General features: G+C 45.2%; 1 protein-coding gene across 1 annotated transcript in view; it reads right to left on the reverse strand.

Annotated features, from left to right (window-relative positions):
* The window catches only part of Ern1 (endoplasmic reticulum to nucleus signaling 1), an 89,351-nt gene that overhangs the window by 4,454 nt on the left and 65,688 nt on the right, over positions 1–19,209 (reverse strand). The window contains exons 11-21 of the mRNA XM_051179211.1: positions 15,029–15,147; positions 12,438–12,629; positions 10,702–10,969; positions 9,814–9,904; positions 8,984–9,173; positions 8,150–8,249; positions 7,725–7,924; positions 6,467–6,614; positions 4,366–4,493; positions 1,268–1,391; positions 695–762 (exon numbers count right to left, since the gene is read on the reverse strand). Of these exons, the coding sequence (XP_051035168.1) occupies positions 695–762; positions 1,268–1,391; positions 4,366–4,493; positions 6,467–6,614; positions 7,725–7,924; positions 8,150–8,249; positions 8,984–9,173; positions 9,814–9,904; positions 10,702–10,969; positions 12,438–12,629; positions 15,029–15,147 (1,628 nt within the window). The remainder of the gene's footprint in view (positions 1–694; positions 763–1,267; positions 1,392–4,365; positions 4,494–6,466; positions 6,615–7,724; positions 7,925–8,149; positions 8,250–8,983; positions 9,174–9,813; positions 9,905–10,701; positions 10,970–12,437; positions 12,630–15,028; positions 15,148–19,209) is intronic.

A 19,209-nucleotide genomic window follows, 5' to 3' on the forward strand; every position in this document is an offset into this window, starting at 1 on the left:
ACTGCATGGGTCAGGAGCATCCCTAGGACTCCAAAAGGGCACAGAGGAACCGTTCCCCAAACCTCTGAAGACTTGGCTTTGTATAGGAAAGTGACCAGAAAGTCCCTGTTAGAGAGTGCTTATAAGGTGTCTGTCAGGCAGCCAAAGGGTACCATAATCCAGCAGAGACCATGAGACACCTATGTCCCAAGAGCCTGGTCCTTAGAGCTTAGCCCTGCATTCTGAAGTCTCTGGTGAGAGATTCCTCGAGTGGAGACACGGTTGCTTACTTATTGTGGTGACTGGAGTGAGAATGGTCCCCATAGGCTCATATATTTGAACGTGTGTCCTTGTTGGGGGCGGGGTGGGCTTTGAGGTCTCAAAAGCACACGTCAGGCCCAGTCTCTTTCTCTAGCTCTCGGCTACCGCTCCAGCACCATGCCTGCCTGTCTGCTGCCATGTTCCCTGCCAGGACGGTCATGGACTCACCCTCTGAGATCTGAGACTGTAAGCAATGCTTCCTTTTATAAGTTGCCTTGGTCATGGTGTCTCTTCACTGTAATAGAAAAGTGACTAAGCCACCTGTCAAATCCAGCTGAGGCTGCCCAGCCTCTACAGGGTGGGATCCATTGTGGAAAAAAGATACACAGAAATGAATATAAGGAGGAGATATCTGCTCTGGCCACCTTCCCCAGAGTACACACAAGCCCTTTACCTTATTCCTCATGGCTCGGAGGAGATCTCTGACAGAGCCACCTTTGTAGGTTCTGAATTTTCGTAGATCTAGAAAAACATTAAGAGACGTAATGGTTAAGCAAATAAATTTTTAAAGAAAATACTGGGGTCTTGCAATTGGACTAAAGTGAATCTCAGTCACTGCAAAGGATGCTACTTCTTGCTGGGCAGTGGTGGCACACACCTTTAATCCCAGCACTCAGGAGGCAGAGACAGGTACATCTCTGTGAGTTCAAAGCCAGCCTGGTCTACAGAGTGAGTTCCAGGACAGCCAATGCTGTTACACAAAGAAACCCTGTCTCGAAAAAAACAAACAAACAAAAAGATGCTACCTCTTAGACCTAAAATAAAGGTGATGTTCATTTGAAGTTCATCCAGATGAGAAAAGGGCACCTTCAAGCACGACACTATCACTTAGGGATAAACATGAACATGTACGCATGTAACCACACCCAAGGACATGCTTAAGTAAGTGTCAAATCCAAGAAGTGGATTTGGAATGACAACAGCTGGAACTGCCTTGTTCATATCAAGTTTACAGTTGTGTGGTCACCTGTCTGCAAGGGGACAGTGATGTTTTCCCGCCAGTCCGTCTTCACCACAGCTCTCCCGCCTCTCTCCAGCTGCCTCACTATCGGGCCATCCAAGGACTCCTTTTCTATTCGGTCACTCACATCCTGTGAAGGAGAACAGGTAGCAGATGCTGGGTCAGAGACAGGAACACTAGCTCTGGGCTCTGTCCACACTAAGGGACAGAGTAGCCACTGGCGTGTGGGCTGTAAGCAAACCAGCATTCCTCTTAGGCCCAGGCCACAGCCTCCTCAAAGCCAGGCAGCAGGGACCTGAAGCTCACTACCCTGATCCACCGACTTTCCCTGTGAGCAGATACACCTGTCATTCACTGGGACAAACTTGCAGAGATCCCCTCCATGACAAAAAGAGAGACGTTATGAGGTGCACCTGTGTGTGTGTGCAGAACATGCATTTGCCTCTGGAAGTTCACACTCACACAAAGCACACTTACAGAGTCATCCTCCAGGGAGCCACAACATAAGAAGGAAACTCAACTAATCTGTGCTACAGAAATCCCCAAACAAACCCTAACCAGGTTATAACTGTTTACCTAGGACTGGAGAGACAGAAACAGGGCCCTCTTTTCAAGAGCACTTGGCGGTGGGTGTGGGATCTGTGGGCCCCACTGGGCTTCAAGCAGGGTAAGAGGGAAGAAGAGCGGAAACCCTAAGTACCCACCAGTAAGACTGGCTGACAGGCAGGGGATGATGAGCCCACATATCAATGCTGAGCCCTTGGAGAGCCAGTTAACTATACTTATACACTGGCATGTATACACACACACACGCGCGTGCACACACACACACACACACACACACACATCTTAGCATTAACTATTTTATGGTGGAGTGAAGGTCTTCATATGTAAGTTTTATTCTGTTGTCTTGTTTTGTCATTTAAGTGACCCAGATTTGAGAATTTTCGTGTTATATCCTATGGCACACAGTGACCAATCATGACACTATCTATACACACCCACTGCTGCCCTGGAATAAGATACTGGGCCCTTCAACCCAAAGACATCTGAATAGTTACTAAGCACCAGCAACAGGCCAGGCAGTGTCCTTGCTGGGTGCTGAGGACAGAGCTGTAATTAAAATAGTTTAGAAAGTCCTGCCTTCAAGAAGTGTATGCTCTAGGACATCACTATAGCCAAGGCTCCTGTCTAACTCCAGATAATGTGAGTGTCCACTCTGAGTCAGGTGCTCTCCAGGAGAGAACCCTGCTGCCCCACCCCCACTGCTCTTCACAGCAGAGAGGAGATACTCTGGTCAATCATCTCATGCCACCAACCACCCACAATTAGTCTATACAAAGCCACCTGGCAATGTCACAAACCCACAGAGCTGTCAAATGCCAAAGGAGTTCAGAGCCATTGATCTTTTAGCTGGAAAGTGAATACTAAACAAAATGAGATCTGAGTAAAAACAATAGAAAAATCTTAATGAGATGTTTAAATTTATGACACTGAATGAAATTATATTGTATCTGAGATTTGCTTCAAAATAATGTAGGACTGGGGCTCAATAGTTAGGAGCACTTTATGCTCTTGTAAAGGACAGGTGATGGGAGATGTCATTCTGTAAATATGCTTCTCTTATTGGTTAATGAATAAAGCACTGTTGGCCAATAGGAAAGCAAGATAGGCGGGACTAGGAGACAAAGAGAATTCGGGAGGAAGTAGGGAGGAGATTCAAGATGAAGGATGGGGAGAACAGAATTCTGGCCCCTCTCTCCAGTAAGATAAGACCACATGGAAATACCTGGATTAATAGAAATGGGTTAATAGTTAAGACAGAGATAGCCAATAAAAAACATTAGTAACAGGCCAACAGCTTTATATCTAATAGAGTGTCTCTGTGTTATTTGGGGCTGGCACAGCTCTGGAACCAAAGCCGGCAGAAAAACATACTCATAACAGACAGGGTTTTGTTCCCAGCACCCATGTAGCAGCCACAATTATCTGTAATTTTAGTGTCGGGGGAGCCACTGTCTGCTGGCCTCTGTGGGTACCAGGCAAGTATATAACATACATACACACTCATATACATCTTAAAAAATAATCTGGGGCATGAAAGAGCATAGAAATGAATACTTGCTAAAACTGGAGGATAGATTAGAAGAGCTCTCTAGAGTATTTAGTCTACTTTTGTATCATTAGCAATCCCAGAACATAAAGGTTAACAATTAGAGGTGTAGTTAGTTAAGAGCATTTCCTACTCTCCCAGAGTCCCTAGGTTTGATTCCTAGCACCCACATTGTCTTAGAACCTTTTGTAACTCCATTTTCCTGGCATCTGACACCCTCTTCTGAACTCCACAGACACCAGGAACACATGTGGTACATAGACATACATGCAGGCAGAACATTTATACACATAACATTAAAAAAACTAATTTTTTAAAGAAATAAAAAATTAAGGTATATTCATATGATAGAATGTTATAGTCTATATATAGTCAGGATATATAGTTTGATCCCAATTATAATTTTATTTATATGAAAAAACTCAAAATGTGAAGGTTAATTTTGGTTGTCAACTTGATCATATCTAGAATCAACATATGCTTGGGTGGGTCTGTGGAGACAGCTCCAGAACAAAGGCCCTTCTCCCAGCGTGGGCAGTACCCTCTGACAGGTGGGTAGATATAAAGAGGTCTGAGGGAAAGCAGTCTAGCCTGCTGGCCTTTGCTTCTTGCTGATAAGAACACCCATCCCACTCTGTAGCTGCTGCCATCCTTCACGGACATCAGAACCCTGCTTTGTCAGTCTTCCACTGTGGGCTAAGACCAGGGGCTCTCTAGGAAATCTTGCAGGTCTTTAGCGTAGAGTGCAACTTCTGAGCAGCTACTGGCTTTTCAGTCTCTCCAGTGTGCAGATGGCCACTGCTGGGCTACCCAGGCTGTAGCTCATGATTCTAATACACCCCCCTTACAATACACTTGAGTTTACTAACACAAATGTCAATCACGTTTGACTTGGTTGTGAGCTACAGGTCATGTGTTTTGCTCTTTGTCCGTTCTACCTTTTCAGACGCTGGAAGGCAGTTAGATTTGATGGAGAAACAGAAACAGGTACCTGAAAGAACTGGAGCTGCTTTTCCAGGCTCCAGAAGAATGGGTGTTTTAGCACATGCTTCGCAGAGGGCCGCTGCTGGGGATCCATTGCAATCATTTTCTCTATCAATTCACGAGCAATGACGTCCTCTAAAAAGGAGGAAAATAAATAACCCATTATTCCCAACCTGTAGCCAAGTGAACTATCAGAATCCTTTGTGTACCTGTTGCACATGTCAGATGTCTTCCTCAGTTGCTCTCAACCTAATGTTTTCTGACGTAAGAGTCTCTCTGAACTTGGGGCTAATCACTTCAGCTAGAATGGCCACCCAGGAAGCCTCAAGGGTCCTCCTATTTCTGCCTCTCCAGTACTAGAGTTACAGGTAAAATGCACCAGGCTTTTTTTTTTTTTTTTTTTTTTTTTTTTAAACCTAAGTGCTGAGGATCCAAACCCAAGTCCTCCTGTTTTTGTGGTAAGCACTTTACCAACTGGCCATCTCCTCTTGTATGCCTTTTGATACAAGATTCTGCTACAGGAATGGATTCTGATAAAATAATGAACTCACACCAAACATCAGTTGATAACAGAGTTTTCATTATGTTGTTTGTGCAAAGTAGTGACTAAAAATATCCCAAACCAGAGGCTTATGTACTAGATGATGAGCTGTTAAAATGACACCAGGGCTAAATATAGATGGATTTAGAAAGACATTCAAGGTGAGGCATGATGGGCTTGTAATCACAGTACTCAGGAAGCTGAGGCAGGAAGACCATGATTTTGAAACCAGTATGAGTTCCATAAGAAGACTTAAGCTAGCCTGGGCTACACAAAGAGATCCTGACTCAGTAAACAAACAAAAACATGAAGTTGAAAAGTGAGCCTGCTGCATGTGTGATTTAAGTCCATCCCGACTTCCACCAGGAGCTTATCAGCCCAGGCTCAGCTGGAACTCCCTCTGTATCCTAGGCTGGTCTCAAATTTGAGAGTCTCCTGCCTCAGTGTCCTAAGTGCTAGGACTACAAGTATGTAACCTCTAGCCTTCACTTCACCCCCGCTGTTTTACATTTATTTATTTGTGTATAGAGGAAGGGATTGTGGAGGTCAGAGGACAACTTGTAAGAAGTTGGTTCTCTCCTTCTACCATATAGGTGGGTTCCCAGGGTTTGAACTGGGGTCATCAGGCTTGCAGGCAAGTGCCTTTACCCACTGAGACATCTTGTCAACCCATTAACCCCATCTTTAGGTTGTTGTTGTTTTGAAACAGGGTCTCACTATGTAGCCATGGCTGTCTTGGAACTTACTCTGTAGATCAGGCTGGGCCCAAATTTACAGAGATCCTCCTGCGCCTGACCCCCCCCCGCCCCCATGTGCTGGGATTAAACGTGTGTGCCACCACTTCTGGACCCACTTTTATAAATGTGAGTATACATATCTAGATAAGCAATTAGAATAATATATACAAAATCATTGATAGCAGATATCCATCCCTCTATAATGAAAATGTGGGCCCTTATGCTAATGTGTTATTCTACAAAAAAAAAAAAAAAAAAAAAAGGAAAAAACTCATAAGCAAAACAAGTATTAGTTTTTTGGTTTTGGGGTTTGGGGGTAGTTCGAGACAGGATTTCTCTGTTTAATAGTCCTGCCTGGCTGTCCTGGAACTCACTTTGTAGACCAGGCTGGCCTCAAACTCACAGAGATCCCCCTGAGTGCTGGAATTAAAGGTGTATGTCACCACTGCCCAGTGTAAAACAATTACTTTGTTTTAATCTTTTCACATAGCAGCACAGCACTGTGATCTAATGTAATCTACAAACTTCCCAGTCAGGAAGAAGTACGTGTTGTATCCAAGTCAGCAGCTCAAAGAAGGACAGACAATGTCTTGCAACCATGGCCCTCATACAATAGACTCCAGTTTAGAGCACAGGCCCTCCCATATGCCAGGGAGGGCCTCTGATCACAAGGTAGAAAGAGCAGTCTCTAGGGGGCACTCTCCCAGGTCAGCATCTCAGTACTCCAGGATGATCTTACCCAGCCTCCATCAACTCTGTGTGTTTCAGCATTTCCTAAGGCCCAACGGGCAAGACAGTGGAAGGTGTTACCGCCCAAACCACCTGCTCACCATGCTTGTCTGAGTGGAAGCAGTCAAGGCTGCAGGCACCCAGGAGGATGTTGGCCTGCCGCTGCAAGGACTTGCCAAAAGGATGGTTGCCCTCAGAGATGACATAGTAAAAAACACAGCCTGCAGAGAAGATGTCCACTGTGTAGGTCTGAAAGAAATGCAGAGTGTGAGGCCTCAGACAGCCATCATTTTACTCACAGCCCTGACTTCAATTCATTCCCTCCTGACTGATAAAGTGGCTGACGAATATGAACTGCCCAGAGCAGCAAGGGACACTGTAGTGCTACTCTAGTGTCCTGACTGATGTAAGGTCATGGGCTTGGCGGTGTGTGTGTGTGTGTGTGTGTGTGTGTGTGTGTGTGTTAACAGCCTGGGATGCTGGCTCTTTGCCAGAAGCCCCAAGTTAGCATCTCTGATCAGGACATCACATTCCTCCCTGACTCATGATCTAGTCCTGCCTGGAACATTTCTCTTGAAACTAAACGAGCCTCTCGTCCTAAGTTCTGGCTTACAGGACATATAAAGACCAGAGCGAGCTATGCAGCACAGCCAAGATGAAGCAAATGAAGTAGCCAGGATGGGCGCTCAAGACCCTATCCAGAATAAGCATAGGGGACAAAACAGGTCCGGGGGGGGGGGGGGCTGCTGGGAATGTAGACAGTGGATTCAGCACACAACAGGGTCCTGGAATACCAAACAAGCTGTGAACGCCTTGAGGGCTGGCTGGGGGAAGCAGCTGGACTGTGTGTGAGGAAATAGAGTGCGGGCATACAGGTGGGCGGAGGCACTGCTCTTAGGAAACAAATGCTGCAGCATTTGGGATGGAAGGCTCCCTATATGCAAATAGTCCAGCCACAGGCAAACACAGGAGGACAGAGCAAGTCTACATCACATAGTAACCGTGACTCAGGTTAGAAGGAAGCACAGAGGTCCTAAGCTTTCAATTTTCTGTACGACTACAAATTCTTAAAATGAAAGTCTGGGGACACAAAACAAACTTAAACAAATGAAAACTTAGGCAAGTCTGAACTCTCCAGGTTCCCAAAGGAAAAATGTGTTAAAAAGTGATTGGAAGGGTTGGGAAAGAGACTACTATTCATCATCTGTGCTCCTGTGTATCTATCAGAACAACATGGGAAGTTCACAGTAAAGTTCTTTGTTAAATGGATGTCATTCTGGAACCATGTGTGCCTGGGCCCGCAAACCATGACAAACAATGCACCAGTACTGTGGTTTTTAAGACATTCCATTTACTTACAGGGTTCTCCTTGCAGTCTTCACTCAACATCTCTGGGGCGATCCAGCCTTCAGTGCCAGGTACCCCTGAACGACGGCTGAAACTGTGCCTACCCACTGCCAGCTTCTTGCAGAGGCCAAAGTCAGAGATCATGGCCTTGATCTTGCCATGTGCATTGGGCATGGAGAGGAGAATGTTGTGGGGTTTCAGGTCTCTGTGAACTAAGAGAGAACCTCAAATTCATTCCAAGCTTACTATGAGTGACCCCAGCTTCCTACAAGGGGTTGTGGGTCCTTGTTGGCCTCCGAAATACCTGGAATGTTCAGTTTTCAGTTACCTAAGGTTATCCCTCAAATTCCTACACAGCCTCTCAAGAGATCACTTGCATACTCCTATGAAGGCCAAATTAGCTGCCCCCTTTGGCCTGGCCAAGAGGATCCACTTACCTATGTTGAGAGAGTGCAGGTGTGCCAGGCCTGAGGTGGTCTGCTGAAGCAAAGTGATGGGCTCTAGGCCAAGATGGGCAAAGTCCTTCTGCTCTACATACTGTAAGAGACACAATGGCAAGGTCACAGCACATAACCTTCAGGACTTCTTAGCCTATGATATCATTTCTTTCAATCCCATTTTACTGACAACATTCTCAGTTCAACCCATATTTTCCAACAGATCTCCTAAAGTCATATGCTGACTAACCACATAAACAAAGTTTATTAATTTACAATGAGGAAAATGATAAGCAAGACACTCAGGTTTATTGCCTGCAACAGGCAAGCCTACAGGAGAACCCAAAAGATACTGAAATGTTCCAGGTGAGTCTAAATATGGAGCAAAAGGAGTTTTTAGGATGCTCTGACAGTTTGGAGTTATCAACCAGCAACCTCCAAGACTATACCCAACCAGACCAGGGATAAGAAGAACCTATTAGATTCCCTAAAAGAGAGGGAAGAAGAAATATGCTAACTGCAACCCCACTGGCCACGAATGCTGAGTGGACCACTCCACAAAGACTGTGGTGATTAAAAATGCTCTGTATTTGTAGTTGGTGATCAAGAGGACACACACACACACACACACACACACACACACACACACACACACACACAGAGTGCATTTAAGATGAGCAGAAGTTGCTGTATTGTAACTTCAATAAAGTTAATAAAGCAAAGTTTAAAAATATAAATAGATACTTCCTGAACATATCCCAGTTGGTGGGAGAAGAGGCTACAGTGGCTGTGGCTGTCACTGACCTCAGGTACTAGAAGGCCAGCCAGACCCACCTCTTGCAGAGTAGCTGCACACAATTCAATGGCAATGTATTGGAACTGCCGGTCCTTCTCTGTGCAAAAGTAGCGGATCACGTTTGGATGCTCATCTGATTCTCGAAGCAGTTGGACCTCACGGTCTGCAAAGCTGAAACACTCAGGGAGGATCCTTTTCACTGCCACATCACGGTTGTCAAACATGCCTCTGTAGGACAAGAAGTAGCTGAGTCTGGTTAGTGCACGACGGGCTGTAGACATGAGATCAGCCCTGGAGGGAACCAATGCTCCTTCTTCCAGTGTCAGCTACCTCAGCTAAAAGGCCCAGAGGCCCTGGCCAAACACCAGCAACCCACAGTGACTCCACTGCATTTACTGTGTTGCTTGACTAATTTAAGTCAACTTGGATTCTCAACTGAGTCAATGCCTTCATAAGATTTGCCTGTAGGCAATTCTGTAGCACATTTCCTGAACTGGTGACTGATGTGGGAGCCCAGCCACTATCAGTGCTATCACCCTGGGCAGGCGGTCCTGGGGTATATAAGAGGCAGGCTGAGCAAGCCATGAGGAGTAAGAGAGTAAGCAGTACTCACTCTTCCATGATTTCTACTTCAGATCCAGCCTGGAGTTCTCATCCTGACTTCCTTCAATGGAGTATGGTGTGGACCAAGGGGCTTTTGGTCATATTTTATCACAGCAACAGAAACTCTAAGACAGTGTGGGAGCTCACTGGAGGCCAGGCTCACCTACCTTGGTCATTTGACCCTGCTATGCCCTAGGAACCTGGCACTTAAAACTTTAACCCTACGAGCACTCACATAGTTGGGGGACTAGGCGACACCACTCACTTGTATACAATTGTGCCCTCAGCTCCATGGCCCAGGACATCCTTGGGACAGAATGAAATTTTCCCAACAATCACCATTCTAGTTTCCTCATCTGGAATAAAACAGGAAGAAGAGCTCATTTTCAGACACCACCCAAAGAACTTTGAAGCTTCCTGATTTCTGAGTGAGACTTGGCATTGAAGACGGCCTGTATCCCCAGATTCCTGAAGCTTCCTGATTTCTGAGTGAGACTTGGCATTGAAGACGGCCTGTATCCCCAGATCTCTGGTGGGCAAGAGCTAGACAGGCCACTGCTCACTTATGCCAGGGCCCTGCCTCCTCCTAACATCTTGTCCCTTATCCCTACATCCTGTTTTTGCCCTTTTGTTATCTCAGGAGTCTTAAGCTTTTCCCAAAGAAAAGAACTCTCTATAGAGTCTCATATTTAGTTAATGGTGAACAAAAAATGATCTAAAGGCCTACCTCAAAGATCTATATCTAAAAAGTCTCAGTGTAGTAGGACAGGTAAAATAAAGACACTGCTTAGAACTAGGGGCTCTGTGGCCCCGTCACAATCACTGTGGCCATCCTTCCAGAATATGGGCCCTGACCATTGGCTAAGCCCACACCCCAAGAGGAAAGTGGGTCACTGCTTCACTTTCAAGCTTGGCCAGGGGCTGGTCTCAGGAATTCACTTGAGCCAGATGGGAAATTTCCCTCTGGATAACAACAGTTCATAGCCCTGTAGAGGAAAGATGGCAGAAGAAGGCCCTCAAACAGAAGATACCTGAATGGGGCAGAGACCCATAGGTGGGAGGGAGCCAGGGGAGAACATAGTGAGCCCTCAGGAATGCCATGGTGTTCTGAGCTCCAGGTGATGTGCAAAGATACAACGGGAACTATCTTTACCCTCATCATCCTGCTCCAAGGAGGGGTTGGTGCCAGCCTTGGAGGCAGAGCTGCTGGAGTGGAGTGAATGGTTGGAGGCTCTGGGGGATGGGCTGGAGCTGCTGGTGCCTGAGCTCTCTGAGAAGAGGCCAGATGAGTCCAGGGACTCAGGGTCCTGAGTAAGGTCTCCATGTGGGTGGAAGGGCAGCTGCTGCTGCTGCAGGAGCTGAATTTTCTCCAGTTCCTTCTGGAACTGTTGGTGCTGGAGCTGGCGCTGCTGATGCATGCTCTGTGAAGGGAAACCCACATCCTGGTTAGTGTAGCTGGGAAATAAGTCACAGGGAGAGGTGTTCCATGTGGCCAAGGAGGCAGGCAGACTTTATTTGAACCTTAAGGCACAAGGCCAGAGAGAAGCCATAGTGAGACAGAACTGATTTGGTAATTTGACTCTTCTGTAGGACACAGTCTACCTCTGGAGGGTGCTGGTGAGATTAAGTGGCTACCAGGAGGAACACCTGCACTAGAAAGAGGGCTAAGCCAAGTGGAGAAGTTTCCATGTAGTCTTAGAAATTAGTGACTTTTAAGAAAACCTTCGAGTTATTGTAAAAGTGAAGAATGGCTAGAGGTGCACAGTGGTATGGTGGGGAGGGGGCAGGTCCTGGTCCTTAGCGGCTGTCCTGAATAGAGGGTAGAGCAGGGTGACCTGACGTCTAGAAGGCAGGCTGGAAGCTGGGTTCAGAATGAAGCAGTGTGGGGCTGAATCATGGTGCCTAGCCAAGGTCCTGCTCCTAAGGACCTGATTCCATCATGCCGCCACACAGCACCTTCTGGAAGCTTTGCTCCACCATCATGAGAAGCATCAGTGCCTGCTATTATTCTTGCCTGTGCATGGGAGGTGGATTAGAGGGAGTTTTCTAGCTCCCTTTGACAGGGTCAAAGTTCTGGGTGTGCTGCCTACTAGCTTAGTACCCCAGGAACGTAGTCTCCCTGGGCCTAGTTTCTTCTTCTGTGGACAGAGAGTAAATAACAATGACCTCTTAGGACTGTATGAGGTTAAAAACAATTAGGTAATTGTACTTTGCCCACAGAAAGAAAAGCATACAAAGTCTCTGTCTTCCCTGCTGGATAGATGTGAGCTGCCTGTATGCTAGTGTTCACAGGAGGCAACACTATAGGCTTGGACAACTTGCTGCAGGGACTATTGTCTTACCCACTCAAATACATCATCATTTTTATTGACTTATCTGCAACTAGGAAACAAAAGGACACACTATACCACCCTTACACTTTAGCTGATCTCATAGTTGATGTAAGGGAGCAGATTTTCATCTGCTATCCTTCCTTCTGAAAAACAAGACACACTAATTGTTTAAAATGATCTTAGGCAGGGATTATACATTAGCTTTTATAGATCTATCTTGAAAAACACTAAGATTTAGTTACAAAACTGTCTTTTCATGAGAAGTTAGTATCTCTAATAATGATTTAAGATAAGCAAATATTTCTCTTTTCCCTTTTGTCTTTTTTCCCCCCCTTGAGACAGGGTCTCACTATATAACCTTGACTGGTTTTGGACTTGCTATGTAGTTCCTCAAACTTCCAAGTGCTATAATTAGAGGAGAACAACTCTATTTCTGGCTCAAATGTTGATTTTTAAATATGAAACATGTTGGCTGCTTTTGTGTTCCTCCACTGACACCTACTGACTGACAGAGAAGTACCATAATGCAGAGGCCATGAGAAGGATGAAGGCTTACCAGGGGGTAAGTGATGATGAAGGCCACCCATCCAACCAGCAGGAAGGTGCTCAGGATAATAGTAGCCATGTCCTTGAGCATGGAGTCCACGGGGGCCTCAGGCTTGGCGGGAGCATGGACCAGCTTCTCTTCCACATCCTGAGACACGGTGGTTGGTGTGTTTTCTGAAGTCTGGTCAACCAGGTTGATAACCTTGTATGGAAGAGATCTACTAAATGTCTAGCTTTATAGATAAAGTCAGCACTCAAGAGAAGCCATGTCTATTTAAATACCTTTAGACCCTGACATTCTTTTAAAAATTTCAATGATAAATATACTACTCCTTTGATAGTAGATTTGTTATTTAAGGAAAACTGTAAAATCACCTAAACCAACTATACAAAAAAAAATCTAGTGAAAAGTTGGCCATCAATTCGATACCTTTTCACACTGAAAAATAAAGCACGCAAAAGCCCTGGGTTTAATCCTGATACCACAAACAAAAAACAAACAGAAGTCAAGCCACAAAAATAAAGCAAGACTATACAAACAAGTGTGAAATCCCAAGAAACCACATAAAAAGTCAGATGTAGTAGTATGCAAGGGTAACCCCAGCAGTGGGGCGAGGTGGAGACTGAAGCTTGCTGGTCACCAGTTTAGCTCCAGACTCTGTAAGAGACTGACTGTCTCAGGGAATAACGTGATGAGCAATAGAGCAGGGCACCAGTGTCTTCTGGCCTCCTTATACTTAATGTTAATACTTAATACTTAGCACCCCCCCATATTGTAACACACACACCCAAAAAACAAGAAAGCTGTACATATTATATAATATATGCTGGTCTATACCTAGTGTAGCTAACAAAGCTAGGTTGTCTTTAAAGTTTAAGTGACTCCTAAACTAAAGTAATTTATTTAAGAATTCTAATATTTTTCCAAAGTGAGGGCAAAGTATCGATGCTTTTATTAAAGAAATGCTAGCCGGACAGTGTTGGCACACACCTTTAACCCCAGCACTTGGGAAGTAGGCAGATCTCTGTGAATTGGAGGCAAGCCTGATCTACAGATCAAGTTTCAGGATAGCCAGGGCTACACAAGGAAACTCTGTCTCAAAAATCCAAAGGGGGGTGGGTGGGGGAAGAGAAAGAATTGCCTATGAAGAAGCTCCAAATTAAATCAGATATGCATGTAGCTTCTCTTCAAGTTCCTCGGAATCTCAGAGATTTCCTGGAACAGTTTAGAAAAACCATTGATCTGTACTCAAACAGCTAGTGTTCCCTGTTTGTCCAACAAAGCTAACACACAGCTTCCTGACCTCACACACTGGGTTTTCCACATGCTCATATCACTACATCTCTCCTGTAACCATCAGCCTGGATGCCCTTGTCTCCCCTTCCAGTTGTTGTTTGAGTCCATCCAGGTACCTCTTGTTCATGCCTCCCTTATAGTGTATCTATCTCACAGTGCATGGGGACTATAGCTTGTTTGATATGTAGCAAGTGACTGAGAAAATGTGCTGAGAATGTGACAAGGGAGAACATTTATTTAGGTATTAACTGCTCAAGAGTGTTTAAAAAGATAGTTGTGGGGCTGAAAAGGTGGCCAGTCATTAAATTCATGTACTGCTCTTGGAGAGGATCTGAGTTTGGTTCCCAGCTCCCACATCAGGCAGCTCACAGCCACCTATAACCCCAGGAGTACTATAAAACAAACAAACAAATGAAAACTAAGTCTCTCAAGTGATTTGTTAGACCACAGATCGCCCATATCAGATGCTCTTGTTCTTCAAACCCTCTCCCAGCCTGGGCCACTTCTCCATCACCCCTCCCCACTTCTCCATCACCTCCCACTTCTCCATCACCTCCCACTTCTCCATCACCTCCCACTTCTCCATCACCTCCCACTTCTCCATCACCTCCCACTTCTCCATCACCCCTCCCCACTTCTCCATTACCCCCCTTCTCTATCACCCCTCCCCACTTGGCAGAGCTGTAGGAGTTCCAGGACTGAATAGCTGGCTCACCAAGGCCTTCACAAACCTCCAAGTCCCCTTTGCTGGTCATACAGGCCTCCCCAACCCTCTAATCTGATAAGGAACAGCCAATAGAAAGTACCAGCAGAGGGGGTGGGGTGGGGTGGAGTGGGGCAGGGTGGGGTGATGAGATGGCTCAGTAGTTAGGAACACTGTGCGTCCAGAGGACCTGCGTTCAATTCCCAGAACCCACAAGGCAGCTCACAACTGTCTGTAACTCCAAGATCTGACTGATACCCTCACACAGAGATATATGCAGGCAAAACACCAATGCAGATAAAATAAAAGTAAACCATTACAAAAAAGAAAGTACCAGCAGAGGAGATGGAGGAGAATTAACCAAGTTGAGTGCTTAGGGACTTTCAACTGAAGCTCCCAGCTTGTCCTCAGAGGCCTTTTCCACTCTGTTCTCTCAGGGTTCAGGACAAGGTATGCTATGGGAACATCTGTGTGAATAGTTTCACACAGTTCCTTAATGCTGGGATTCTTCCAACTGGATGGACCAGCTGAGGCCCCAATCTAGTCCCCTTAACACCTGATAAGAAAAGCTAGAGCCATCAGTTCACACGTCTACACTCACTTTCTCAAAGCTCCTTTTTTCTGAATCAGCAGGAATCACATTTTCCCCATGTCTGGGCAGGTTGTTGGGGAATCTCTCCAGCATCTTGGTAGATGCAGACAGAGGAGTTTCATGGTGTCCTATAAGAGGGAAGAAACCTTTAATGAGAACAGTTCCTCAGCAGTGGTAATTCTCAAGACAAAATTTCAGCAACAGTCCCTAAGCACGGAGGGGGTCTGTCCTATACTGAGAAAAAGGGAGGATTAGCATGGGAACAGAAGCCTTACAGGGAGTGGCAGCACACACCTTTGAACCCAGCACTTGGGAGGCAGAGGTGATGGATCTCTGTGAGTTTAACACCAGCGTGATACACACAGTGAGTTCTAGGCTAGCCAGAGCTTCATAATGAAACCCAAACAAACAAAAATAAAGAAACAACAGCCCCCCCCAAAAAAAATTTATGACTGGAGGGACAGTTTAATCAGTCAAGTGCTTGTGAAAGCATGAGGACCCAAGTTTGATCCCCAGAACTCATGCAGTAAAGTTGATGATGTGTATGTAATCCAATGGGGAGATGGAGACAGGTTGACCTTTGGAGCTTGCTGGCTAGCTAGCCTAGCCGAATCAGTGGATTCCAGGCCACTGAGAGACTCTGGAGGCAGAGGCAGACCTCTGTAAATTCAAGGCCAGCCCAGTCTACAGTTCCAGGACAGGCTCCAAAGCTACGTAGAGAAACCCTGTCTCCAAAAAAAAAAAAAAAAAAACAAAAAACAAAAAACAAAAACAAAAACAAAAAACTAAATATTGTTAATTACATAGATGTGTGTGGATATGTACAGTGCCTAAGGACAGGTAACAGATCCCCCTGAAGCTGGAACTACAGGTGGGCCTGAGCCACTTGACATGGGTGCTGGGAACCAAACTTGGGTCCTCTGCAAGAGCAGTATGAGCCCTTAACTACTGAGCCGCTTCTCCAGCCCAGTAGTCTGCTTGTTCTGCAAATAAAAAACAAAACAAAACAAAAAACCCTTTATGTCCTTATTATGGAAGGCATCAAGATGTTTTAATGCAAGGCTTTTGTGGGTGCATATCTTCAACTCAGGGACTAGTATGCTGCTTCATTCAAACAAGTTCTTTCACTGCCTTTTCTAGAAGCATCAGGCTAGTAAGACCTCCCCAGCCCCCTTCTGTGCATTTCCGTTGCTCAGGCAGGGTTCACTCCTGTGCTCCACCTACAGGAATGTGAGAGAATGACAGGGAGTGGGCGCTGGACGGACAGGATGATGGGTGCAGAGTGATGCTCACTGTTCTGTACATCCTATTCCATGACTGCCTGGCATTCAGCACACCCCCCACTCCAAATCTAGTGTGTGCAAGAAAAGAAACAAAGCAGCCACAATAAGGAACTGGAGTTTCCTATGAGAATCTGGTTGGCTTTAATATGAAATGGTTCCATTCACAGGCTGGAAAGGCCCCATCAGTTTCCCTCCTTTCTGGTCTCTTAGTGGGGTCAGCTCTTAGCTCGAGTCAGGCTTTTCATGCTATAATCTTTTTTCTTGGTTGTGTGTAGAGACCACAAGTTAACATGAGGATATATATATATATATATATTTTTTTTTTTCCTTTAAAGACGGGGTCTCTCACTGAAACTGGAGCTCTATGTTTCAACCAGACTGACTGGCCAATGAATTCCAGGATCCACCTGTCTCTGCTTTGTATATATACCTGGCTTTTTATATGGGTTTGTATGCTCACATTCATATAGTAAGCACTTTACCCACTGACTCCTTTCCTCAGCCCCTACTCTGTGATCTCTCCAATACTGTCCAAAACCTATTAGAGACTGTCTGCAATGTGTTCCAAGCAAAACTCGACAGGAACTAGACAGAGCTTGCATTTCTTGATCTGGAAAGTCCCTCTTTAATCCCTCATTTGACTTCAGTCTTTTCAGGCTTTCTCTAGCCACAGCATGACATGGTGCTTTAAGGGAAACCTACTTTAGTTCTGAACCATCTCAAAGTTTCTCTTGTCTACCATGGCATGCTGAAGCCTGCTCTGTTCTACAAAAGGGTTTCCCCACATGTGGCTACTTATGTCAGAACTCTGAGTCAGATTTGGTGGTGACACAGGAATCTGAATGGGGCTAACCACAGGTCACCAAGGCCAACCAACAAGAGATCACTGGCTAAGAGAAATGAGATTGTTCTTCTACAGGCCACCCTGCATTATAGGACCCATCCCCTGATGGCAGTCCTTCTGTTCAAAGTCCTACATGTCTACAAGGCTCCCTACCAATATACAGCTAGAGATGTCACTGACACCCTTATAACAGGCTCCTGCTGAAGAAGGGTGTGCAGTAATATCCTGATGTGCACTCAGAACCAACCGTTTGCAAATTTATCACAAGGTTCTTAAACATTCTTATATAAATAGCACCCAGTCATTGTAACTATATCTTTGAGCAAACAGGTCCAGACTCTGAAGCAAAAGGCACAGGACCATCTGTCTGGAACTCCTGCATTGGGTCTCCAATGGCAGTTCTTGCCTCTTTGACAAAGCACTAGGTGAGGCTGAACACCAAGTCAAGGTCACTGCTGGGGTGAGAAACAGAGCAACAACAGATTCATTTTATCTTCAAGGTGAATCTGCAGGTGGGCTTAGAACCAAAGCCTCTATCTTGACTTTAACAGGTATAACTAGGGTCTATGAGAAGATTGTTACATATTTCTATTGCCTTGAGTTAAGCTGATCAGCTACGAAGTTTCTCACAGAGGACCTCAGAATTGTGAGATCCTTACTTAGTTACCTCTTGGAACTTTATCAGGCTTCACAGTTGCTCTACTCTGAAGTTTACAGGGGTTTTAAAGGGATCAAATTTTAAAGGGATCTCACTTTGCAATTCTGCCATGGAGAATTCTCTTGTACATTGTTTAATATTTTCATACACATTTCCTTTGTGTCATTTATTAACCACTGCCAGGCAGTTTATGGACCCTTAATTGGACCCTTAATTTTAATGGCATCGGCTTAATTGGCTTCTCCCTCCCTTCAATGTGGGTCCACTCATACATGCTTTCCCAAACTACTACTATAAAGGAAGAATTCTTGCGCTGTTTTTTCATGTATCTGGATAACAACAACAGTATAAAGACAGCTGTAAAGAATCAAAAGGAACAAAGAACAGGGTCTTCCAGAAGACCTGCAAATGGAGTGATCTGAGCTCAAGCACAACCAGATTTCCCCCTGCAGCTCCTGAGTACTCATACTCTGGTCCTGACCCACTGCCTGGCAGGTGCTGCTGCTTCCTGGGCCCACACTCTCCTAGCTACCCACATCTACCCTATCCTGCTGGGACTAACCCCATCTCTTACCATCATTAAGGCTGGGCCATCAGAATTGGTGTGTATTATTGGTGCTGGGGGAGGCACAGAAAGGAAAGACATGATTCAAGAAGACTCCATCCTGCTCTAATTACTTGGGATACTTGTCAGACATAGTTCCCCACACTTCTGCCTTTGTTTGCCATACTTAATGCCTTGGGATGTCAGATCAACCTCTTATCTTTGTAACAAAGCCTCTAATTCAACCTCAGGGTCATTAGTGATGGCAACAACAATGGGAAGAAGAAAAAACGGTCAAGATGTAGTCCAGAGTCAAGGCATGTTCAGCATGCTTAAGACCCTGGTTCCCTCCTCAGCAAGGGGAAAACAGTATGAAAGGAAGAAGTCAGACATGATAGTGCATACCTATAAGCTTAGCACTTGCAGAGGTCAAATGATTGGAGGGTAGCCCTGAGAATAACACAACGATAAGAGAATAGATTGAGAAAAAGAAACCCCCCTAGGATCACTGTGCATAGCCAAAGAACAGTCCAGATTCTTCATGGCTGTTGATTATAGTTTCTTCAGATTGCATAAGTCTTTTGCCTTTTACTTCACAACTATTAGTAATCATGGGACTTTAAACTTGCCCTACCCAGCCTCTTACTCACATTTATTCAATTCCATATGAACAGCCTTGGTGTTCTTAGTTATAGAGTGGGAATAATAAGAATACCTACCTCACGTGGTCACTGTGAGAATAGGGAGCAGACACTCTAGGCCTGAAAATTACACCATGTATTTGAGTCTTGGAACATTAGAGAAATTGCTTTTGAGACCTGACAAGGTAACCTGGAACTCTGTAACTCCTTGGAAGTAAAA

The sequence above is a fragment of the Phodopus roborovskii genome, unplaced genomic scaffold, assembly GCF_943737965.1.
Source record: "Phodopus roborovskii unplaced genomic scaffold, PHOROB, whole genome shotgun sequence".
Lineage (NCBI taxonomy): Eukaryota > Metazoa > Chordata > Mammalia > Rodentia > Cricetidae > Phodopus > Phodopus roborovskii.